Raw genomic sequence first — 26,497 nt, forward strand, 5'->3', positions numbered from 1 at the left:
ATGGGGCTAAGCCGTAATACGACATACATACAACCCATGGCTCTGTTTTTAGTTAAAAAAACTAGTTCTGATCCTGGACAACCCCTCAAAGGACTAGAGATGAAAAACACTTTATCACAAGTGTCTAAAAGATAAAATATATTTTTTTGGCCATAGGGACCAATCACAGCACACATTTCATTTTACCAGAGCTGTTTCAAAATTGCAAGCTGAGCTCTGATTGGTTGCTATGGGCAACAGTTCTACCACTAGACAGTTTTAATAATTGAGGCCTAGTGTTTTGTCATTTCTTGTAAAGCCCTTTCTTTTCATATATCGATTGGCAGAGCTTGAGATTCCTCACCCTTGTACACACACTGTTTATATAGAGAGATGACAACAGGGTTGTAAATATAAAATGTTTAATTTGTGGTAACCTTTAAATCTTCAAAAAGTTGATGACAAAGATGGACAGAAGGGACAGGACTTTTTACCCTGAGGGTCCCTGGTCTTCATGGTTCATGCATTGTGTTAATGTAGTCCTGAAGAAGACAATACCTTTATATTCAGGGAGCGCTGACTTTCTCGTAGGCAGTGAGAGGACATGTGTTTCGGAGTAAAATGAGTCAAGTCGGAGGCTGGGGGGGTCAGTCCCACCATAAATTTGCTTAAAAAATTGGAAATTAGAAAAAAAGCACCCATTTTTGCTTTCTTTAAAACTTCGAAACAGCGCCACCCTTGTTCTTAGACTGTGCCTGGTATTGCAGCTTAGTTCTCTTCATGTGAGCTGCAATGCCTTTTACAAGGGTGGTGCTGTTTTTAGTTTTAAGCACTGTCATGTAACCCTGTAGACTAGCGCCACACGGCAATCCCGGTCACATAACCAAATAACATTTGTCTGACTATTTTAGCCAAATCCATCCATAGGTCCGGTCAGATTGGTATACAACCTCCATAGAAGTCTATGGCGATGTCATGTTTGCGCCCTGAATCTAGTCGGGTTGGATTTTCCTATTACTAGCACAGTTGAGATTTGGAGCTGGGTTGTAAAATGACCCCATTGACAATTAGATGTGTTGTTGAAATGCAACACCACAATCGTAAACCCTTCCCACCTCATGGCGTACTATTATGTCATGGTGCTGGTTCATGATCTGAGCCCGCTCCAGACAAGAGCACCTGCATCTAACGGCAGTAATCAGACGTATCCCAGATGTTTACCCCTTTAAATGCCACTTTCAGCCATTGACAGTGGCAATTAAACAGTGCATTCACTGTGGATTGTATATTCAGGAGCCTTTTCTCCATCACCATAATGTAATCGTGGCTTGCAACGGAGGCCGATGGCCAGTAGAAAGCCCCCTAAGATGCTGATTATTGCTACATACTACAATACTGAAGTGTTGCATTACATAGTATTTTCTGTCAATCAATCACAGGTACAAGTTTCCTAACATGGAGAAAACAAAAAAAATATTAAAAAAACAAAAAAACAACTAAAATTTTAAATCCCCTTTTCTCCCCATCCAAAATTTAAGAAATTAAAAAAATAAACATGTTTGGTAACACCTCATCTGTAGGAGTCTGAACTGTCAAAACATTATTTAACCCATAAAGTAAAAACCAATGAATGAAAAAAAACGGAAGTGCCCGAAGTGCACAAATAACGCAATAAATAGAATTAAAAACATTGTATGTATGTATCACAAAATTGTACCATCAAAAACTACAGTTCAGCAGGTGAAACATATAAAAAATATAAACCTAAGGGAAAAAACTCAAATTGGCTGCATCCTTGAGGCGTTAATGTCCCGTGTGGTCCTAGCCTTAGGTTTACAAGACTGAGCAGGATGAGGGATCTTCTGCACATGTCCTCCGCTCTTGTTGTGTCTTTGTGATGTGTTTTTACAATGTTTTGCTGCATTTCAGATGGATGTTTTTATATCAAACTTGAAAAAACTTTTCCAAAATGTTGTTTTTTTCAAAATACTTCTTCTTGCATGTTGGTTTTAAGGCCTTTGTTTTACCATTGGTTGGTGGTAAAGTCACAGAGTCAGTGTTTGGTTTGACTAATGTATCATTGTGGGCACCGGATGCTCAAGACATACTTGTCCCTCTCCTGGGAAGAGTAGTGGAGACTGGATGTAATGCTGGACCAGATCGATGACGCACGGTAAAGATGGGCCACTGTCACCAAGCATGTACTGGCCATCTGGCAGGCCTATCACCTTTACGTGCAAGATGCTGCCACGTCCTCTGACAAATATAAAGAATTTTTAGATTAACTGATTAGAAAAGTGAAAAACTTGAGGTGAAGTCACTCCATCAAATACATTCTCGCTGTGCCTAAAAAGTGTTCACTATGTAAAGCCTAGAAAGAGAACCTTTCAGTAAAATTCTACTAATGTAACTAATGGTACGGATGTATAGGTTGTAAAATGACCAGAAAAATGACACCTCTCTTGTAGTAATTCGATGTGCCAGCCCTGTGAAATTGAGCTTTGAAGCCATATTCAGATTAGCCTTGAAGTAAATTGGGGCGTGTCCTTGCACTCAGAGTACACACCTTCAATGTACTTAAACACTGATTTGCATGTGGATTCAAAGCTCAATTTGTCAGCACTGATTAATCAATTGTCGTATTATTACAAAACAGATGTCAATTTTATTGTTGCCCTATGAGCAATGATATCCAAATCATATGGAAGCGTTCCATTTAAGATCTGACAGCAGCTATGGTTGTCTTAAAAGGATATTTTCTATCAACATAAGCTGTCAAGGTAGAATGACAGGGTTTGCTGATTTTCAGCACCCAATCCTTTTTATTTTTAGGGATTCTTAAAGTTCTGACTATGGCTCCCTAAAGGAAATACATGAATGCTCAATCAAGCTAAGCATTCCTGTGCAACAGGGAAATAGGAGAAATAAAAGATGAAACGCACTAATTCATTACTTACCTAACCGATAGGAAGAACATACTCTCAGCCTCTGTACGCACTAAAAAGCTCCCAGGTTCGCTTTTGTGCAAGCGTCTCTCGGCATCGGTGCAGCTCAGTGCTCCGTGGAACCACCTGTACATGGAATAGATTTGCCGTTAGACTTGAATGTATCGCTCTTTCTTCTTCTAGTTCATTATCTACTCACGTTTGTCTTTGCAACTCTACAAAATTTGCCTTCCGCACCCTTGTGGAATCGATGAGCTCTTTAGGAGGAGACCCGTGTTCTCGCAGATGAGAGGCCATCTCGGGGCTAGATGGTCTGAGATTTACTGGGCTTCTCGGAGTGGACTGTAGAAGCCTCGCTCTCATGTGGGGAGAACTACAAGGCCAGGCTGAGCTCTCAAACTGTACTGGAAAGGGCAAAGCAGAAAACATTTACCTCTTGTTAGATGGCAGCTCACGTTAAAAGGACTTTAAGAGCAAAGCCAGCCCCCTTCTTTGTCATAGCTGATGTAAAGAGGTGACCATATATCTTCAATAGTTGTCAAGCAAATACTAGTTCACACAGCTATTTCTCCTAATCCACGTACAGGCTCAGCTCAGCTGAGTGTACATGTGTTATTAAAGGGGAAAAGGGAGCAGACACCTGTTATCTCTCCTGAGAACAAAGGATGAACATGTTGAAATCCAACATGCCCAATCCTTTTTCTCCCTTAGGCTGGTTTCACACTTGCGTTTTTTTTCGCGGTATTTTAGCGCTAAATAGCGCATGCGTTTTTTTTCCCTATACTTTGCATGGGATGCGCTTATGTGCGCATACACATGCGTTTGTACGCGTTTTTCCGCGCATGCGTTTTTTTGCGGTATGTGCTCGGGCGCACAAAATGCAACCTGTTGCATTTTTTGGGCGTCCGACTTGCCTCAAAAAAACGCATGCGCGCGCAATGCGTTTTTTTTACAGCAAGACACCCATTATAAGTCTATGGTGAGCATATGTGCGCATTGGCATGCTTATGTATGCGTTTTTTTGCACATGCGTTTTTTTTTTACCATTAGTTTAGACAATGGAATTTAGGGGTTTGGGTTAGAGTTAGGGTTAGTTAAGGGGGTTTAGGGTTAGGGTTAGGGTCAGGGTCAGGGTTAGGGTTAGGATCAGGGTATGGTTTGGTTAAGGGTTAGGGTTAGGGTCAGGGTCAAGGTTAGGGTTAGGATCAGGGTATGGTTTGGTTAAGGGTTAGGGTCAGGGTCAGGGTTAGGGTTAGGATCAGGGTATGGTTTGGTTAAGGGTTAGGGTTATGGTTAGGGTCAGGGTCAGGGTTAGGGTTAGGGTCAGGGTATGGTTTGGTTAAGGGTTAGGGTTAGGGTCAGGGTCAGGGTTAGGGTTAGGATCAGGGTATGGTTTGGTTAAGGGTTAGGGTTAGGGTTAGGGTCAGGCTTAGGGTTAGGGTTAGGGTCAGGGTCAGGGTTAGGGCTAGGGTTATGGTTAGGGTCAGGGTTAGGGTTAGGGTTAGGGTCAGGGTTAGGGTTAGGGTTAGGGTCAGGGTTAGGGTTAGGGTTAGGGTCAGGGTTAGGGTTAGGGTCAGGGTTAGGTTTAGGGTTAGGGTTAGGGTCAGGGTTAGGGTTAGGGTCAGGGTTAGGGTTAGGGTTAGTAAAGTCATGGTTTGGGTTAGTGTGAGGGGCCACCTAATGTTTGGAAAAACCGCAAATGCGGTAAAAACGCACTAAAAACGCATACAAACGCATAAAAACGCTGCGTTTTTTTCATGCATGCTCATAAAAATGCTTGAAAAAAACGCAGCAGTTGTATGCTTTTGTATGCGTTTTTTCAATGCGTTTTTTTGCGGGAAAAACGCGCTGCAAAAAAAAGCAAGTGTGAAACTAGCCTTACATCTTCCATCAAGGAAGAGCAGATCTCTTGTACGCAATCATCTTGTCCTAGTAGACACGACTAATCAAAAGTGTCTAAGACTTGTCTACTGCTCCCCTACCGGCAAATGCTCTGCTGATGTCATCTTTCTTCCACTCCCATGGCTGGTCGTACTCATCAGCTGGTCTTTCATCTTCTGATGGCTGGCATCTTTCATGGGGCATTGTCCTATATTTGTCATTATAGGGCGAATCGTAGATCTGCATTACCTTGTCTGGCACTTGCTCTCCACCATCATGATGATCTGTAGAAAAGGAAAAATGAAGTCATGATGGCTCTACCTTCATTTTCAGCCTATACTCGATTTTTAGGACCTCCTTCCTATTTATAGATCAAGATTTATTCTAGGTTTTGCTTTCACAAAAATCTCAATGAGCTTTTAATGGCCCTGGTGGTCAGAATAAGACTTTTAGGTCAACCTCGACTCAGGAAAGTGTTACTCATCCATCACAGCTCCAGGGTAAAACCCTGATCCATTCTACTATAACTGACGTACTTTTCTGTGCTCCACTCCAGGTTTCAAAAAGTGCCCAGCGAAATCCTGACAACATCACCCAAAGATTTATAAGGCTTACTTTGACACTCATACCAAATGCCTTAGCTTTTGTATCTCTAACCATATACCTCAGCTGGCAATCATCTCAGCAAACACCTGTTTTTCAGTATTCTGTATTTACGTCCTGGTTCATATTGCAAACCACAACTGACTATATTTTCTCTACAAAGCAATTTGCCTGTTTTTCACTGCTGCCAGTGGCTATATAATGGTTTGCTGATTAACCCTTTGTCTGCTGTAAGCGTAACAAACTCTTCTCTAGGGCTGTTCACACTACAAAGGCTGCTGCAAGTCCAGGACTGTCTATACATCTTTAGTTTTGGTGCATGCTTACACCCCTAGTTTTGAACCTTTTGGAGTGTCCAGCTCTGTATGTGTGCCTGCTAGCCATGTCCTCTTGCCATAAGGCAAAACCTGCCAGTTGTGCCAACACCTACAATCCGTTTTGTTGACCATGACTTGCTGCTTAGAGAATCTGTCTCCTCATTGATGTATGTATGTATCTTTGTGTTCTTACAATGCACTTAGCTAATGATAACCTTCTAGGGCATTGATAAGGCAATGTCCTCAAATGTTTTCATTGTTTGCCGGGAATTGTTTTTTACGCTTTGCCATTATATAAAGGCATAACTGTAATTTATATTGAGATGGATTCACGACCACAACAGGCAACCATGAAAGGTACAAGTGCCCCCTACTCCCTACTGTTTGGTTCCTTTGCAGTTCTTCTTCTGTCCTTGGCTTTCTCCTTTCTCCCTTGCAACTGCATTGCTTCTCCATGCTCTTTAGTGAACCTGATTGCGACACTGTTGATGGGTTACCTGTAGAGTTGAGCGATACCATCCGATACTTCAAAGTATCGTATCGGATGGTATCGGCCGATCTTTAAAAAAAGTATCGGTATCGCCGATTCCGATACCGGAAGTCCCATTCAAGTCTATGGGACTTCCGGTATCGGAATAAGAAAAACCCTTTCCTGCCCTTGTACAGCCTCTCTGGGGTCTGTACGGGCCTTTCGGGGGGCTGTGCCGGCCTGCCAGGGGGTCTGTGCAGGCTCCGGTGGTCTGTGCCGGCCTGCCGGTGGTCTGTGCAGGCTCCGGGGGGCTGTGCCGGCCTGCCGGGGGGCTGTGCCGGCCTGCCGGGGGGCTGTGCCGGCCTGCCAGGGGGTCTGTGCAGGCTCCGGTGGTCTGTGCCGGCCTGCCGGTGGTCTGTGCAGGCTCCGGGGGGCTGTGCCGGCCTGCCGGGGGGCTGTGCCGGCCTGCCGGGGGGCTGTGCCGGCCTGCCGGTGGTCTGTGCAGGCTCCGGGGGTCTGTGCAGGCATCGTCCGATGGGACTACAAGTCCCATCGGGCGATGCCTGCTACCATGACAGTGATTGACACATTAGCCAATGATGGGACAGTAGTAGTCCCATCATCCGGCTAATGTGTTAAATGTAAAAAAAAAAAAAAAAAAAAATTACATGCTACATTCATACTACATACTACATACATGCTACATTCATACTACATACTACATACATGCTACATTCATACTACATACTACATACATGCTACATTCATACTACATACTACATACATGCTACATTCATACTACATGCAACATACATACTACATATATACTACATGCATGCTACATATATACTACATGCATGCTACATACATACTACATATATACTACATGCATGCTACATACATACTACATATATACTACATGCATGCTACATACATACTACATGCTACATGCATGCCACATACTACATACATGCTACATATATACTACATACATACTACATATATACTACATGCATGCTACATATATACTACATGCATGCTACATACATACTACATATATACTACATGCATGCTACATACATACTACATGCTACATGCATGCTACATACATACTACATACATGCTACATATATACTACATACATACTACATATATACTACATGCATGCTACATATATACTACATGCATGCTACATACATACTACATATATACTACATGCATGCTACATACATACTACATGCTACATGCATGCTACATACATACTACATACATGCTACATATATACTACATACATACTACATATATACTACATACATACCACATACATACTACATGCATGCTACATATATACTACATGCATGCTACATACATACTACATATATACTACATGCATGCTACATACATACTACATGCTACATGCATGCTACATACATACTACATACATGCTACATATATACTACATACATACTACATATATACTACATACATACTACATATATACTACATGCATGCTACATATATACTACATACATACTACATATATACTACATGCATGCTACATATATACTACATACATACTACATATATACTACATACATGCTACATACATACTACATATATACTACATGCATGCTACATATATACTACATGCTACATACATACCACATACATACTACATACATGCTACATATATACTACATGCATGCTACATACATACTACATATATACTACATGCATGCTACATACATACTACATGCTACATGCATGCTACATACATACTACATACATACTACATGCTACATACATACCACATATATACTACATACATACAATACATTCATACAATACATACATAGACATACAGTACATATAACATAGAGTAACATACTTACCAATACTTGTCACATTGTTCCCCGAAGCCATTGTCGTCTACGGAATAAATATTAACATAACAAACCACAAAAATACTCACCCACGATCCGAAGCAGTCCACGAGTGTGTCCCACGACGATCTTGGGTAGAGAACTGCAGCATCAGCTGATGCTGCCGTTCTCTACGGGCTGCAGGAATCCAATGACGGAAGGTAGGTATCCTTCCGCACTGTATTCCTCCGCCACTTAAAAAAAAAAAAAGTCCCTAGTCTCACTTTATGCCATTGCTGTGTGGGAATTTCCCACACAGCAATGGCATAAAGTGAGACTAGGGACTTTTTTTTTTTTTAAGTGGCGGAGGAATACAGTGCGGAAGGATACCTACCTTCCGTCATTGGATTCCTGCAGCCCGTAGAGAACGGCAGCATCATCTGATGCTGCAGTTCTCTACCCAAGATCGTCGTGGGACACACTCGTGGACTGCTTCGGATCGTGGGTGAGTATTTTTGTGGTTTGTTATGTTAATATTTATTCCGGAAAGACAATGGCTTCGGGGAACAATGTGACAAGTATTGGTAAGTATGTTACTCTATGTTATATGTACTGTATGTCTATGTATGTATTGTATGAATGTATTGTATGTATGTAGTATATATGTGGTATGTATGTAGCATGTAGTATGTATGTAGTATGTATGTAGCATGCATGTAGCATGTAGTATGTATGTAGCATGCATGTAGTATATATGTAGTATGTATGTAGCATGCATGTAGTATATATGTAGCATGTATGTAGTATGTATGTGGTATGTATGTAGCATGTAGTATATATGTAGCATGCATGTAGTATATATGTAGTATGTATGTAGTATGTATGTAGCATGTATGTAGTATATATGTAGTATGTATGTAGTATATATGTAGCATGCATGTAGTATATATGTAGTATGTATGTAGTATATATGTAGCATGCATGTAGTATATATGTAGTATGTATGTAGTATATATGTAGCATGTATGTAGTATGTATGTAGCATGCATGTAGCATGTAGTATGTATGTAGCATGCATGTAGTATATATGTAGTATGTATGTAGCATGCATGTAGTATATATGTAGCATGCATGTAGTATGTATGTGGTATGTATGTAGCATGTAGTATATATGTAGCATGCATGTAGTATGTATGTAGTATGTATGTAGTATGTATGTAGCATGCAGTATGTATGTAGTATGTATGTAGTATATATGTAGTATGTATGTAGCATGCATGTAGTATGTATGTAGCATGTATGTAGTATGTATGTAGTATATATGTAGTATGTATGTAGCATGTAGTATGTATGTAGTATTTTTTTTTTTTTTTAACATTTAACACATTAGCCGGATGATGGGACTACTACTGTCCCATCATTGGCTAATGTGTCAATCACTGTCATGGTAGCAGGCATCGCCCGATGGGACTTGTAGTCCCATCGGACGATGCTTGCACAGACCCCCGGACATCAGCACAGCCCCCCGGCAGGCCGGCACAGCCCCCCGGCAGGCCGGTACAGACCTCCACAGGGTGCACAGCCCCCCGGCAGGCCGGCACAGCCCCCCGGCAGGCCGGCAGAGACCCCGGGCAGTCCACACAGCCCCCCGGCAGGCCGGCACAGCCCCCCGGCAGGCCGGCAGAGACCCCCGGAAGGCCCGAAATGACGGCGCATCATGATGCGCACACACCGCGCATCATGATGACGTCAGGCCGTCAATCAACTGAACTTCCGATTCCGATGCCGAATTCCGATATTGAAAAAATATCGGAAGTCGGTATCGGAATTCCGATACAGCAAGTATCGGCCGATACCCGATACTTGCGGTATCGGAATGCTCAACACTAGTTACCTGTACTCCGCTAGGCTTAGGCTGTCGGCATAGTCCCTGGTGTCCGTACTAAACATATCCACCATGCTGATCTCATGCATTCTCTAGTTTCAGGATCCTGACTTTTTGTCAGACACAATCCTACTTACTTGGTTGTTGCCCCTATATGTGGTATTATTCGGTCACTATGTGGTGGAATGTGCAGTCTACTTATGGTGTGGTAGTATTTCTCCTTGTATGTGGAATTATTTGGTGCCTATATGCTGGTAATATGTAGTATTATTTGGTCACTATGTGATCTGTTCATGGTGTGGTGGTATTTCTTCCCTCTCGGTATAGTGGATTGTGTTGTGCATGGCAGTCATCTTTCTCTCTGATATTAGTAAGGAGAAGATTCTTTATTATCAATAGAGATTAGATACTTGGAACACAGCGGCAGAGATGCACTAAGGCTGTGTGCCCACGTAGCGATTTTTAAACGTTTTTGCCACGATATTTGGTGCGAAAACGTTTAAAAATCGTGTACAGAGCGCCCCCCGTGAATTCCTATTGCATTCCGCACATGCTGTGCTAATGCTGCGCTTTTTTCTGCGGCGGAATCGCATCACGGAAAAAATCGCAGCATGCTCATTCTTTTTTGCGGAATCGCAAAGAATTGCCGCGATTCCTCACCCATAGGAATGCATGAGAATCGCTTACTTCCCGCATGTGGCTATGCCCACCATGCGGGAAGTTAAGCGTCTCATGTGCGGTTGGTACCCACGGTGTGGAGGAGAGGAGACTGTCCTCCAGGCCCTGGGTACCATACCCCTGTAAAAAAAAGAATAAAAATAAAAAATCGGGGTATATTTACCTTCCGACGTCCCGCGCTGCATTCCTGGCCTCAGCGTTCCCTGTAATGCCTTGCGGCAAGGTCCTGTGATGACGTAGTCTCGCGTGACTCTAGTGGTCTCGTGTGATCGCTATAGCAATGCGAGACCAACGTCATCACTGGTCTCGCAAGGCATCGCTGGGAACGGGAGCGCCGCTGAGACTGCGCGGGACTTCGGAAGGTAAATATACCCCGATTTTTTATTTTTTTATCATTTTTAACATTCTATATTTTACTATTGATGCCGCATAGGCGGCCTCAATAGTAAAAATCCGGTCACACTTGTCAAATACTATGCTTGACGAGTGTGACCAACCTGTCAATCACTTTCCAAACGATGCTTCAAATCGCTTGGAAAGTGCTTGAATATCGCACGCGAAAATCGCGGCAAAATCGCGAACATAATCGCGGTGAAATCGCGCGGAAAAAACCTGCGTGATTTCTGGGAAGGAGTCCGGTTTTTAGTGTCCGGAAAAAAACGCTACGTGGGCACATAGCCTTACAGAGGTTCTCCTGTGAAAAAAGTAATCAATCACCTCTCCACAGGATTAGTGATACCGTATTGATTATATCGTTATGGCAGATCCCATCCATATGCTATGAACTTACCTTCTATTGGCCTTTGACTCTCATACGGCTCCATATAACCAGTGTCTTCTACGTCTTCATGGTCAAGATGATTGTTCTTCATATCGAATGGATTTGAATAATCTGTTACACCAGGGATCTGTGATAGCAACATCATAGCAATACAATAAAAAGTGAAGTAACTTGTACAAAAAACATAAAAAAGTGAGTGATAAACTGGTAAAAGGTAGAGAAGACCCTTACTGCAAGGAGGGAAGGAAACTGTTGGAGAGAGTAGAAGCGACTAATATGGCAGATTGGTGTAAGCTTTCTGAAGAGATAAGGATTCAGGTTAATGAAAATAAGAATAAAACGTTGGCACTGCTCACACGTCCATATCACTTATAATTGTGAAGTATCACATCAAATGTGAAAATAAACCAGAATCTGTACTATGTCCAGAAAAAAACAGGTAAGATGGTGCTCAGCTACAATAGTCTGCATATGTGGAGAAGCGAAAGGCTGAAAAAATAGTGGCACTCACCACTGTTAACTGAAAAATGGCATCTTTATTGAGGATACATGCACACAGTGTAGACTTGGGAAAGGATAGAAGAGTGACAGCTGCTTCTCGAGAAACACGCTACTCCTGACTTTTTCAGCCTTTCTCTTGTTCACATGAGTTTTCAGGTTGCTTTTAAAGGCTTTTTGGTTAGGTGACTTTTTAGTTTGTAGGAGTGCTGTGACTTTTTGGTCACTAAAACCACTGTTGTGACTTTTTGGTCAGTAAGAGCACTGTTGGAACTTTTTGGTTAGTAGGAGAGATGCTGTGACTTTTTGTTTAGTTTGAGCGCTGCTGTGACTATTTGGTTAGTTGGAGTGCTGCTGTGACTTTTTGGTTAGTAGGAGCACTGGTGTGACATTTTGGTTAGTATGAGCACTGGTGAGACTTTTTATTTAGTAGTAGTAGTAGTAGTAGTAGTATTTCAATGACTTTTCAGTTTATTTGGGGCACTTGTGTGACTTTTTAGTTAGTAAGATCAGTGTTGTGACATTTTGATTAGTAGGAGTGTTGTGGACTTTTGGTTAGTAAAAGCATTGTTGTGACTTTTTGGTTAGTAGGAGCACTGGTGTGACTTTTTGGTTAGTAAAAGTGCTGTTATGTCTTGTTGGTTACTTGAAGCGCTGCTGTGACTTTTTGCTTAGTTGGAGTGGTGGTGTAAATTTTTGGTTACTAGTTGTGCTGCTAAGTCTTAGCCGAACTGTAGTGATTAGTGTGGTCTGCTTTGAGTACTGAGAAAATGTTTGAGAGAGGAGAGAATATTTTTATTACTACAAAACATGGTGTAACTATCAAAGAAAGCTCTAGTCTGCAGTGAAATGTTTAGGGAACAAGTTTAGCAGAACCAATCATTTTTACATCTTAGAGCTGCACACTGACCTTTGCTCCCATGTTCTCTTCTGACCCGACGCATAGTTTCCTTATACATTCTGATGGTTCCACCTTGATAAGACGATGTCTAGGAGATACTATGGTAAGCTGCAGCTCCTCTAGTCTGGCCTGGGATCCTTTGTCATTGCCTTTGTCTTCATAGGGGTCCTCAAAATCTAAGTTCTTTTGAGCTCTGTAAGCACGGAGGATTTCACTTTCTGTATAGTCTGGCTTGGGAGGCTGTGGTGGAGACCTCTTACTCCCAAAATGTAGGTAATCCTTCAACCACCTTGCCATTAGAGCCCTGGATGAAAAAGGAAAGATTTAAAGGTAGGACTGATGAAAAGCGCTATTCTGGTCAGACTGCTGAACCGGTCAATGCCTGTCCATCAAATTACTTCTCAAGGGGAATCTTGAGTTTACTGGTCAAGCATGTTCACTTGCTTCTAGAGCCCCTAACAACTATACATCTTTGGCAACAACTGATATAAATCCTCTAGAAGTACATGGGAATAAACCATAAACCTTGCCACTCAGGGACCCATCCCCTGTTCCATAAATTAGTTCAAGGCTAGGCTATGTTTTTGTTATTGATCCAGCATTATTCTTCTACATGATGGTACAAAACAAGATTTCTCATTGGCTTTATTTTTTTCCAGTGTTATAGTAGCGGTGTTCTTTGTAAGGGAAATTTTTAATCAAGATAATCTGGTTTTCTTTTACAGTTTTTCAATTGCACAAAATACCAACAAAATATATTTTTAATATGTATAAAAAATGGTAGTGAGTAGTTATCAGTCACAGGGATATAGCTGTAGATGGGCTGGTGATAGAGAGTGGTAATTTTTATTTTATTATTATTTATTATTGTTTTTTCCATTTATTATTATTATTATTATTATTATTATTATTATTATTGGTATTTTTTTATCTATAATAAATATATATATATATATATATATACATATATCTATATATACATGCATATACACAAGCACACCTTTTGCACCAAAGGTCCTAACATAACTTTAGAGTACATTTTAATGTGAAATTGTTTTTTATTGCCGTTATACCATTACTTCTGGAGAGCTGATAAGGTCTGCTAAGACCCAGCAGCCTCCACAGAAATCTAGCACGTTGATTTAAGCAGTGGCACTCCTGACCTGTATACGCAATGCCCATCAAGCAAAGAATATCTAGTGAACAGGAAAGCAGGAACATTTAAAAAAAAAACATCACTGCCTTCTATGTGCAGAGTCTGACACAGACAACTTGTAAGGGGACAAGTAGGACATATTAGGAGACCCAGTGAGCTTCACCTTTTTATTTATTGAGCTGCAATTCTTATTGGTATCATTTTAAGGTCCATACAACTTTCTAGTATCTTTCGTTTCCATAATTTTGGGGAGGTGAAGTCATCAAAAAGAAACACTCTGCCAATTCGATTTTTTATTCAATTTTCGCAAGGGACAACTACTATGATATTTTATTAGTGTTTTCTCTGTTTTGGCGTGGGATAAGTATTATAATATTTAATTAGCTCTTATGTTACCTATGTTAGTTTTGGTAACTCTGCTAAAGCAGAGTAGAGATTGACTTTTAAATATACAGCTCTGGCAAAAATTAAGAGACCACCACATCAAAACCCTGTCATGGGCAGACCATTCTCCAGACCTGAACCCCATTGAAACCTCTGGAATGTAATCAAGAGGATGATGGATAGTCACAAGCCATCAAACAAAGAAGAACTGCTTAAATTGTTGCGCCAGAAGCAGTGTGAAAGACTGGTGGCAAGCATGCTAAGACGCATGAAAGCTGTGATTAAAAATCATGGTTATTGGGGCGTGGCTATGTAGCGGAGAGAGAGGACACGTTCAAGGATAGCTCCTCACATCCTGATATTGATCCGGTCAGTGGACTCATGGTGCTGCGGCATACCTGCCGGTATTGGATCCCCTGGACTGTGGAGCACCACTGGACCCCCGCGGTAGGCCGAATCTCAGCGGGCTGATAGCGGTAAAGGCTGGGGCGGCCGGCAGGGCCTGCACGAGGTGGCGGCCATTTTCAGAAGCGCGCGCTCTGGCTGTGAGAGATGCAGCGTTGGCTCCCTCCTCGCAGCGCTGACAGGACGGTGCGCACATATCCTGTGGATCTGAAACGGAGAAGCAGTGAGTGCTTTGGAAGATTGGGCCCCGCACTCCCCTCTGCTAAGTCACCCAGCTAGTCGGTGTTATTACTTTAGGTTCCTCTGGGCCCATTCCTGGCTGCTGTCTCTGTGGGCATTGCGGATCCCTCCCCAGCCATAAGGCCTCTTGGTTACTTCTTAGAGCTGGGTTTTATCCTCCTTGGTGGCCCTTCTGCTATGTGCTGCCCTTAGGACACTTGCTATCATCATATTATAGCACTGCTGTGCTCATAACTTGGACCTGAGAATCCCCTGGACATACCATTTCTGTTACCCGGCTGTGCCATATTGCTATTGAAAATGAACCGCTCCAAGGGGGCAGGAGCAGCCAAAAAATTGAAAGAGTTTGCTAGACCTGACCATTCTGATACTACACGGTCCCTCAGAAATAACCCCTCACAGACCTAACGTAAAAACTGTCCCTCTGAGGGTGAAGAGGAGAATGAGCAGGAGGAATTAACCCTCAAGCAAGCATCTGAGCAACTGATGCAGGCCATCTCCTTAACTAGGACATCGCTGACGGGGAAAATAGAGGACGTGTATACCGAGGTGGGGCGTCTTCGAAAAGATATGCAGGCCATGAGAGGGCGCATTACGGAGGTGGAGACAAGGGTGTCCAAGGTAGAGGACACCATCGCACACATGGAAGCCAAGCTTACGAAAGCGGCGGGCTCGGTGAACGCATGGAGGCAAAAAGCAGATGACCTGGAGAATAAAATGCGTCGGAATAACATCCGAGTTATTGGTCTGCCGGAACGTTCGAAAGGTCAACATCCAGAACAGTTTCTAGAAGATTGGCTCAAAACTTCTTTGGGAGACAAATTCTCCCCAACATTTGCTGTGGAAAGGGCTCATAGGGTCCCTACAAGACCACTTCCTCCTGGATCCCCACCTAGACCTTTTTGGGCGCGTCTTCTCAATTGCAGGGACAGGGATGCGATTCTACGTCTAGCTTGACAAAAAAGTCCCATCAAGTTCAACAATGCCATGATGTCAATTTTTCTGGATTTTTCCATGGAACTTCAGAAACAACGAGCACAATTCATGGAAATCAAGAAGCGACTCCGGGAGAGGAATGTTGTGTACTCAATGATCTATCCGGCCAGGCTCCGGGTGGTCCACGAGAGTTGTTCCATATATTTTTCACGGATCCGGCGGAGGCGGCTGAGTGGTTGCGGTCCCACAAAGGGTCTGCTGCGATGGAATCCTAATGTTTCTACTGTTAATCAGAATTCTTTTTATTGATGGTTTGATTTGAGCTTTTTCCACGGACGTCCGGATTACCAACAATACCGGACACTGAGCTCAGTGATGGTATCCCCATGTTTATTTCGTGATGGGAGAGCAGGACTTTGCTCCCGTATTGTTTGTTTTTCCACTTTGATGTTTTTTTTATAGTGGTTTTATTTGTTTTCTAGGTATAATTCGCAGCCAGCAGCAATTTCAGTTTATGTGTGGTGTCTCTAAATTTTACCCGGGTGCTGATGTAGGCCATATCCAGCGGAGTAAATATGGGGTCTGAGATGATATGTATGACATGGAATGTGAGAGGTATAAAAAAAAACCCGGAAAAAGATCAAAGTCTTCTCGCAGATTAGACATTACCGCCCTCACATTGTGGCCTTGGTGGAGACGCATCTGACCAGGGATACAGTCCGGTGCATGCAGAATCCTTGGGTACAATGGTCTGTTCATGCACTCCATACTAGTTACTCGAGAGGGGTTTCACTGTTGGTACATAGAGATGTTAGATGGGAAGCCAGGGAGACCCGGAGGGATCCTGAGGGTCGTTTTGGCTTTGTACATGCATCGATAAATACCAGGAAATATCTGATTTTATGTGTTTATAATCCGCCTCCGGCTAATATGTCCATTCTCCAGAAGGCGATGAGTTTAGCCCTAAATTATCCAGACGCGGATGTTATCTGTATGGGGGACTTCAATATGGTTCTGAACAATCGTCTTGATAAATTGAGATTGAATGATGGAGTAGCTAGGGGGGTTCTTTCCCCGACAGCAACCCAACTGTCGCTATTTATGGAGGGCAGCGGGTGGCTTGATTTGTGGAGAGTGCGGCACCCTGAGTTGAGAGAGTATACCTGCCACTCATCCACTAGGCGCTCCCTATCGCGCATAGATTACATATTCGGAACCAGTGGTATGGCGATGTGGGTGGATAGTGTGGAGCATGGTAGTAGAGGTATTTCAGACCATAGCCCGGTCATCCTCAAACTTAAGTACGGGCAATTAAATAACAGGATGGTTTGGAAGTTGAACCCTTTCTGGCTGAAACTGATAGTAACCCCCGATAGAACAATCGATCAATTGCATTGTTTCATGTTGTCCCACCAGAAACCTCAGAATATTAATTTATTTTGGGATGCCCTTAAGGCATATCTGAGGGGCTGCTTGTCCTCCACAATTTTTTATATTAAGCGGGTAACCTCAAGAGAGGATGATGTGATGGAATGGCGATTGAAGGATTCAGAGGCTGCATACATATCTAATCAAACTAATGGCAATAGGATTGAGTGGTTGGCTGCCCAGCGATTACACACCCTGCATATAGACACTAAGTCTAAGCGCAAATTATTCTTTGTTCGCCAGTCTTATTTTGAACTGGGAAACCAAGCAAGTAAACTTTTGGCCTATCTGGTGCACCAACATAATACTTCTAATACAATATTACAGATCCATAAGTTGGATGATTCGTTGGTGTCTTCAACTGAGGAGATTCTTGGCTGCTTTTATGATTATTATAAGTCCTTATATGAATCTAAGAGTGGCTCTGATAATTTGGAGTGTTTGGATTACTTGTCAGATGTAACATTCCCTACCTTAGATTCTGATCAGCGGGCCTTTATGGATGCTGATTTCACTGTGGAGGAGATAGAGAATGCCTCTGGGAAGGCCCCTGGGCCGGACGGGTTCCCTATTGAATTGTATAGGAAATACCAGAAATACCAAGACATATTAACGCCACTTCTGATAAAGGTATTTCGGGGAATATGGGAGGGGGAATCTATGCCTGAATCCTTTTACGAGGCTAATATCATAGTGCTTAGGAAGGAGGGGAAGGACTCATTGGAATGTGGTTCCTAGCGTCCCATATCGTAAGTAAATGTGGAATATAAAATCTTTACTAAGATTCTCACCACCAGACTAAATTCGATTATACTGAACCTTATACATCCAGACCAGATGGGCTTTATGCCTGGTAAGAGCACTTCAATTAATATCAGACGAGTCCAGTCAATAGTCCAATATAGTTCTCTAATGCCGGACAACAAATGGGCACTGGCATCGTTAGATGCCGCCAAGGCTTTTGACTCTCTTGATTGGCCTTTCCTCTCCACATGCCTACAGAGGTATGGCTTTGGTGATAAGTTTATAAAATGGGTTAAATTACTATATATGAAAACTAAAGCCCATATTATTGTGAACAATTTCATATCTGAGTCCTTTTTATTAGACAAGGGGACCCGTCAGGGGTGCCCCCTTTCCCCGGCCCTCTTCGCCCTTGCGATTGAGGCATTGGCAATACGTATAAGGTCCTCCCCTGGCACTAGGGGTATAGATATAGCGGGTCGGGTAGATACCATAGGTTTATACGCAGATGATATGGTGATATTTATGGACGAGGAGGAGGAAACTTTGCCTCAAGTGATTGCCACCATAGATAGATTCAGTAAATATTCAGGCTTATATATAAATTGGGAAAAGTCTGCCCTGTTACCCCTATCCCATGCCCCGATGCCCCGACTTGAGGCTCTCTCCTCATTGTCTATTGTATCTAGCTTTAAATAACTGGGCGTTCATGTATCCCATAACAGCACGCTCGACTTACAACTTAATATCTACCCATTGCTGGAACTGTTTAGAGTTAAATTTGCAACCTGGAGCAAATTACCACTGTCTGTGGCCGGACGCATCAACCTGATTAAAATGATATTACTTTCCAAACTTAGCTACGACCTTCAGCACAGTGCTGTAATGGTACCCAAGTCCATTTTTGTGAATCTTAATTCCCAGGTCACATCTTTTATATGGGGGAAAACCAGACCCAAACTTAAATTGTCCACTCTTCAGAGGCCTAAAAAGGGAGGTGGGGCAGTGCTACCAGATTTCTTCCTATATTATTTGGCTAGACAGTCTAAAGCCCTAAGTAATTGGATGCCGGGTAATTATCTCCCTAATTCTGAAAGTCACTTGTTTCACGCTGCAAGGACTGATTGCCCACTGGGTTTCCTGGAGTTGGAGAGGCCTAGTGTCCCTCGTTTACTGCCCCTGCTCCGTCTGGCACGATTAGTATGGAGGCAAATTAAGAAAGTGATTGGTGGATTTAAAGACATCATAGCTGAAATGCCCCTATGGAAAAATGCCTATTTTCCGATATTACTAAGTCACCCGTCCACTGATTTTTGGACTCAACATAATGTCTCCTTGATAGGAGACTTGTATGATCATGGGACCTAAATGTCTTTTGAGCAGATACAGGCTAAACATGATGTCCCGAGATCTCAATTTTTCCGCTATTTACAACTAAGATCTGCTCTACAGTCGCACATAAGGAGTATAGGTGTGGGCCGTGCCATTTCGTCCCTACCTTTGATAGGAATCCCTAACTCACAGGGTCCCCAGGGCCTTATCTACTCTTTATATACGTACATGTTGTCGGTGGGAGCAGAATCTGCCATAAGCTCTGTTAAAGGCAAGTGGGAAAGACTCATCCCTAATACGCTGGGAGAGGAGTGGGAAGAGATCCTGGAGTCTCCGATCGAAGTATCACCATCTATTAATAATAGAATGATACAGTTGTATATAATAAACCAATCATATTTGACTCCGATACGACTTTTTAAGATGGGTCGATTCCAATCATCAGAATGCTTGCGATGTCACCCACCAGACTTTATTCACATGATATGGCAGTGTCCCACTATCCTACAATACTGGAAAGAGGTGACACTATTTTTGTCATCACTAGTGCAAAATCCTGTCCCTCTTGAACCACTGGTCTGCTTGTTTGGGGTATGAGAGGAAGAGGTTTGGGGTCACCATGTTGAAATTTTTCTATGTGAAATGCTGTTTATGGCACGGAAAGAATTGGCACTACGGTGGATGGGTAATTCATGTCCCTCTCTTTGAACCTGGATTGACTTGGTAAACACGATTGTTCCATACGAGCGCACATTATATCAGAACAGGGGATGCCCGGATAAATTTGAAAAGATCTGGGAGAAGTGGATTTCTTCTCATCTCACTTTGTAGAATGGAGACATTGCATGTGAGACAATATAGTGCAAGACAGTAGGCTGCGAATTAGTAAATAGTTGACGTAGTTGTAGTTTAGGAACTTATAATTAATCTACATTATCTGAGCGACATGATAAAGGCCTGTGAGATATGATTGATGTACATGCTCATAATGTATAGCCTGTTGGTCTTTGTATATGCTTGGGGGATTATGCATATATTACCCGTATTGTGGCACCCCTGAGGCTCAGTCGCCACAGAGGTACTGCACCTTCTCCTAAGGTGTAGTGCCCCACCAACTAGGTAAGTTGGGAGCTCCTTTCCACACTCCAACACCTGCACCCACACACAGGATAGTTCAGCAATGGACCAGATTGCGGCTCCATGCTTAGAGGATAGCAGAGCACCTTTCGTGGGTCCTTGCTTCGTAACACAAGATGTGCTGGGAGGTGGGTGGAGTTAGATATAAAAGAGTGGGAAGGTTTAGAATTGGAGTCAGTCCAGCTCAGTGCAGTCTGGAGGAGAGGCTGAGAGCAGGCTGACAGGAGGTCAGCCTGAGGGGAGCTCAAGGCGGAGGAAGGCAGTCAGTCAGGCGAGGCTGAGGACTGGTCTTAGTGGAACGAGCTCCCTAGGAGAGGAAGAGAAGAAGGAGTGCTGCAGCTGCCTCAGTGACCTGAGCCAGCTGGCACGGGAAAGGAACAGAAGGAGAAGGACGTAGAACTGCAACCTAAGCTTCCATAAGAGAGAGAAGGAACAGCGCGGAATGAAGGAGTAGGAGAACAGAGAGGAGTTGTGGGTTGGAAGAGGAACCCAGCCTATAAGTTCTCAGTGCAAGGCCGGGGCCCGGTCCCCGAGGTTGTGTGGACACTTATGGTTCTGCAGCAGACACCTGTGGAGTAGTTGGCTGTAAATGCACTACTCTGTTGTGAGTTCATTTTTCCCTTCACCATTGAGGTCTGATGAACTCCCTCCTCTGGTGAAGGAAGGTAGTGAGACTGATTACCAAACACCTGGGCAGCTAGATGATAACTGGGTGGCTGGAATTGAGGACTGGATATAAGGCTGCCGACGCCCTTCTTCCTGGCTGGTGATTTTCCTGCTAGATTCTTGGAGACCAGTCTGATTCCTGCTTCTCAAAGCTAAGTTTTTCTGCTCTGCTTTGTACTCTTCAGTTTTGTTTTTGTTTTGCCTTGTTTTTTGGGAGTTCTGCCATCCCCGGCCGGGGGTGAGCTGAATTCCATTTTTGTCTCTGATCTGTTGATCTTTTGCTCTGTCTTCAGAATATACCTGAGTGCTGATATAGTCTTTTTGAAGTCCTATCGACTTCAGGGCCTGTTTTTCCTATCAGACGGTTGGGACATTTTTTGGTAGGGTTTTTTACAGATTGCAGACAGCAACTTTTCTATCCTGTCCTTTTTAGTTAGCTTGGGCCCCATCGTTTGCTCAACCTATCTTTCTATCTGTGTTAGTGTTTTCATCTTGCTTCACCGTCATTATATGTTGGGGGCTGCCTATTGCTTTGGGGTCTGCTCTGGGGCAGTTTAGTTTTTCCCCTTTCTGTCTTTAGGCTATGTAGCTCTCCGGCTGTGATCGAGGGGTCTAGGGCACCGTAGGAACCCCCCACGGCTACTGCTAGTTGTTGTGGATAGGTTCAGGGGTCTGCAATCCGATAGCTGCCAACCTCTCTGGTTTTTCTGGACTTAGCTGGTATTTTGTTTTTTTCCTCCTTCGGTGACTCATCATAACACTACTCCCATCTAAGACTTGGGACACAACAGCAAACGAATAGAGAGCCAGGACTCAGAGAGGAGTCCCCGATAGAGGCTACAGCTGTCTGTCATACAAGTAGAGTTGTTAGGAACATCTGACAGGAGGAACTTCAGAGTAACCACGGTACTGGAGCTCTTCACACTAAAGGCGCAATAGAGGAGTCGTTCAGGAAAGGTACATGTTGGCGGAGTGTTGGAGAGGAGAAGCCTAACTTGCCTGGGAGGTTGATTGATTCTCTGCCCCAGAGGACATGGCATGGAAGCGGGCACCAGGGGTTACCAAGAACTGTGAGTAAAGCGTTGAAACTGCAAGCCCAGGTGTCCTCCATTCCTTCTTGCATCCTCCAGCACTGCTACATTCCCTGCGCCGGACACTACACCATCAAGGTGTCCCCACATCTACACTGCCCTGGGACAACAGCCCTGCCTGTGGAGGGCTATTCCATCATTGCTGCATCCCACCATCTGTCCCAGAGGATCTGTCTGCAGCGTCGGCTTAACATCTCCCTTGCCGAACACCACAGGTGGCGTCATGAACTATTCAATTCCATTAACCACACACCACCATTGACATTGGGCGCCCAGGACCACGGACTGGGTCACAGCTGCCGTGACACATCTCACTGACACCGGCCCGGTACCGAGTACCCCACAGCCCTGGGACTGGAGGGCGACCCAGTATATTAATAAGAGTGTTCAATTTTTGTTTAGTATTTAACAAAAAGACGGTAATGTGTATGCTCTGTACAATGTTCACAACCACAAACAAATATGTATGTCGTACATTACATCCTTTTCTTGTTTCTAAGTTTAATAAACGAATTAAAAAAAAAGTCATGGTTATTCCACAAAATATAGATTTCTGAACTCTTCCTGAGTTACAACATTAGTATTGTTGTTTCTAAATGATTATGAGCTTGTTTTCTTTGCATTATTTGAGGTCTGAAAGCACTGGGTTTTTTCTTAATTATGACCATTTTTCTTTGTCAGAAAAAATACAAAATGTATTGCTTGGAAATTCGAAGACATGTCAGATGTTTATAGACTCAAAAAACAATTTACTTTTTACTCAAAACTACACCTATAAAGAGAAAAATCAGACAAACTGAACATTTGAAAATGGTCTCTTAATTTTTGCCAGAGCTGTTTATTTTTGTTTTCTACATTTTGGATTTGTCCTCCTAGAGGACTTCAACCAGAGATAAATTGTGCAATACTGTAATATTCCAGTGTATTCCAAAATTACCAATCTCCTATGAAGCTCAGCCAGAAGCTGGGCTTCATAGGGGTACAAATATGGCAGACACGGGGGACCTCTCTCTGTAGTCTACACTAGCAATGATATTTGATCTCCCCTATACTGAGCATTGGAAGGGAAACCAATCCCCATTTTCAACCACTTTACTGCTGCGGATTATCTGAACCCCACTAAGTTATGCATACAAAACTAAGGACTGAATTAATTCATCCCACTCTACCCGGTAGGTAACCGATATATACGGTAATAAGGACATAATCTGCTTGGCGTCACATTTGCTTTTACTCAGCATCTATGTCATGTTCCCTTTAGTTCAGCCATTGATCAGATTAATCAATAACTACTATTTATAACAATGACTGTTTAATGTCTACATGTAGCAGAATAAACCAAACCACACTAGCCAAGGGAGCGGTGCCCCATACCAGAAGGAGCAGATTACCATTGTGACCGTTACTAATGCATTTTTTTAAGGTAACTGATTCAGATGCAAAAAAATTTAATTATCTCGAGCCATGATGACTGTGACCCTGCAGTGACCCACCACTAAACCAAGGCTGCTTTCATCCATCACAAATGAGCCTGGTAGAGTGATCACCCATAATGAATGCTTTAACGCCCCCACAACGGCATAGATTAGTCAAAAGTGATGTGATTATCATCTACCATGTTTACATAAGTCTCACTTTCCACAGGTAAAGTGGACTTGCCACCAAGTCAAAAGTGGCCAGTTTTTGCTCTTATTTTCTTTCTGTCACTGAGTATTCTAGTTTTTGTTATTTTGTTGAGTGTTCAACCATTTCTGGATGGTAGACTCTGTAACAATGGTATGGGTCAGATAAAGGAAATACGAGAGATAATTCTTCTAGTAACAAAAACTTGTCACCTGCTCACTGCAACTACTTTTAACCATGGTCATGCAGCCAAGAAAGAATCAGGGGAAGAACAAGGACATGAATCCCCTCTTCTGGCAAATGGTGAGACACCCATTTATCCAACTGGTAGACTGGAATACCCCTTTAGGTCACTATGTGGAGTTAATGTGTGGTCATGCGGCGGTATTATATAGTCCCTATACTTTACAGATTTTACTGAGTTCAGGGAGAAAGGAAAGTCAGAATTACTGTACCCGATGAAGAGCAGCCACATCCTCTGCTCATTTTGCTATTCTAGCAGCTATACATGGATAGAGCACGTCAACAGAAGAGCAATGCCTAGCCTATGTTTAATCCTCCATAACCAAACTGTAAGGTCAGGCAGAAGACGCTGCCGAGATCTTGTCTTAACTGTTACGACTGACACACGTGCTGCCCTAAATTCAATAAAGTATATTCATTCCAGAAAACTTTTAAAGACAATTAAAAAATGTAAAGGCTTAAAAATAAAAACAAATGCTACATATAAAATAACACAGTAAATAAAGCAAAAGCAAATTTAAAAGCCATTAAATTACAAAACACAAATGTTACATAAAAATGGCATTAAAAATGAAAATACAAGGTGGGCCATTTATATGGATACACCTCGGTGGGCCATTTATATGAATACACCTGGGGGGGCCACTTCAAAATTGCCACCATAGTCACCACCCATCTTGAAAGGTTTTTCCCCTCCCATATGTGCCGCAAACAGGAAGTTGATATCACCAACCATTCCCATTTAATTTAGGTGTATCCATATAAATGGCCCACCCAGGTCTAACCTTATGAATGGCCCACCCTGTATATTAAATCTAAGCTATTATAAATAAGTTTAGGTCAAATGAAATAAAAAAAAAATTTAAATGTAAGATACAAATAAGTACAAATGTTAAAATGTTAAAGATATTATAAATAAAATATATCTGCAGATTAGACAGTAAATTGGAAAAAAATATGAACAAAAAAGGAAAATCAATTTCACTTGAAGTATGAAAAATGTCATCCAAAATGTCAACAAAATCAGATATAAAATATAAAATATACAGTAACTGTAAAATAGTTTTAAAAATCTGAAATATAAAATGAAAAATAACTAAATATGAAATATAAAGTGAGAGAAAATATAAAATCTAAGTCTCAAATAAAATGTAAAATATATATGTAAAAAAAAAATTCAATTAAAATATATATTTTATTCAGAAATAATTGCTAAAAATATTAACTAATGAAAAAGACATTCAAGTTGTAAAAAGTATTACTTATTAAATATTGTAAAATAAAAAAGCGAAGAATTAAAAAATATAAAATCAAAGATAATGACAAACATACAAAATGGAAAAATATTATTTATACTGTACAATATAACTTAAAATAAAAATGAAAAATACATAACATAAAAAATTATTAAAAATTAAATAAATGAAAAACAATTACGAATGTTAAATAGAAAAAAAGACATACAAAATTGTAAAAATATTATGGGTGAAATAAAATGTAAAATAAAAATTATATAATATATTAAAATAAAATAAATATTAAAATACAAATAAATACAAAATAAACACAGTTGTTAAATATAAAAAATATATTTAAAATGTTATAAAAAAATTAAATTAATGTTAATCAGCAAGAACATATTTTAAGGACAGAAGAAATAAGATGGAAATGAATGAAGATATAAAGATAAAATGCCTTACCCTGCCACTTTAGACAATGGAAACTTTTGTTGTTTCTTCTTCGGGATCCACTATTATGCTAGTAGTGGACCACCAGCATACTCCTAAGTGGCTAAAAAATGAAATATTTGTATCAATTTATTTATTCCATCATTTAGTATTGAACAAGTAAGACAAGAGGTAGAGGAGGAGAAATACACAATCCCTTTCTTGGGGAAGTTTTAGAAATGGTCTAAAAGGTTGTAGGACTATAAGTCCCAGCATAACGCAGCCGATCCCATTGGACGGAGACGAGCCATAGCCACAGGTTGGCTAGCTCTGCTCCATCCAGTATCACATTGCTGGGAGTAGACCAGTATTGTCCACACTACACAAAGGATACTGGGAGTGTGAGAGACTGGGAGTGAGGGAAATGCAAATAGGATGATGGCAACTCTCCTAAGTTGGAGGAGATCGCAGCCCGCGGCCATGTGCCAACCCAAGAACCCAACACAACTTCACCTGGCAATCACTGGTCCCTCTGCCAACATAAAGTCACTTCTTGTTGTGGTTGCTGGAGGATGGAGGAGGTGGCAGATGAGGAGGGGAGGAGGGTCAGTCCTGGCTCCTTGTGAAACTACTCCAGGGGGAGACA

General features: G+C 42.0%; 1 protein-coding gene across 1 annotated transcript; it reads right to left on the minus strand.

Annotated features, from left to right (window-relative positions):
* Positions 1 to 397: 397 nt before the first annotated feature.
* On the minus strand, positions 398 to 25,977 carry LOC141083069 (SH2 domain-containing adapter protein D-like). The gene is made up of 7 exons (XM_073567241.1): positions 25,885 to 25,977; positions 12,809 to 13,103; positions 11,410 to 11,527; positions 4,907 to 5,089; positions 3,124 to 3,328; positions 2,937 to 3,050; positions 398 to 2,235 (listed from the first exon to the last, which is right to left on the minus strand). The coding sequence occupies exons 2-7, from the start codon at positions 13,094 to 13,096 to the stop codon at positions 2,049 to 2,051; spliced, it is 1,095 nt and encodes a 364-aa protein (XP_073423342.1). The 5' UTR covers positions 13,097 to 13,103; positions 25,885 to 25,977; the 3' UTR covers positions 398 to 2,048.
* Between the last annotated feature and the right edge of the window lie 520 nt (positions 25,978 to 26,497).

The sequence above is a fragment of the Dendrobates tinctorius genome, unplaced genomic scaffold (genome assembly GCF_039654945.1).
Source record: "Dendrobates tinctorius isolate UK_male_01 unplaced genomic scaffold, ASM3965494v1 ptg000019l, whole genome shotgun sequence".
NCBI classification, from domain to species: domain Eukaryota; kingdom Metazoa; phylum Chordata; class Amphibia; order Anura; family Dendrobatidae; genus Dendrobates; species Dendrobates tinctorius.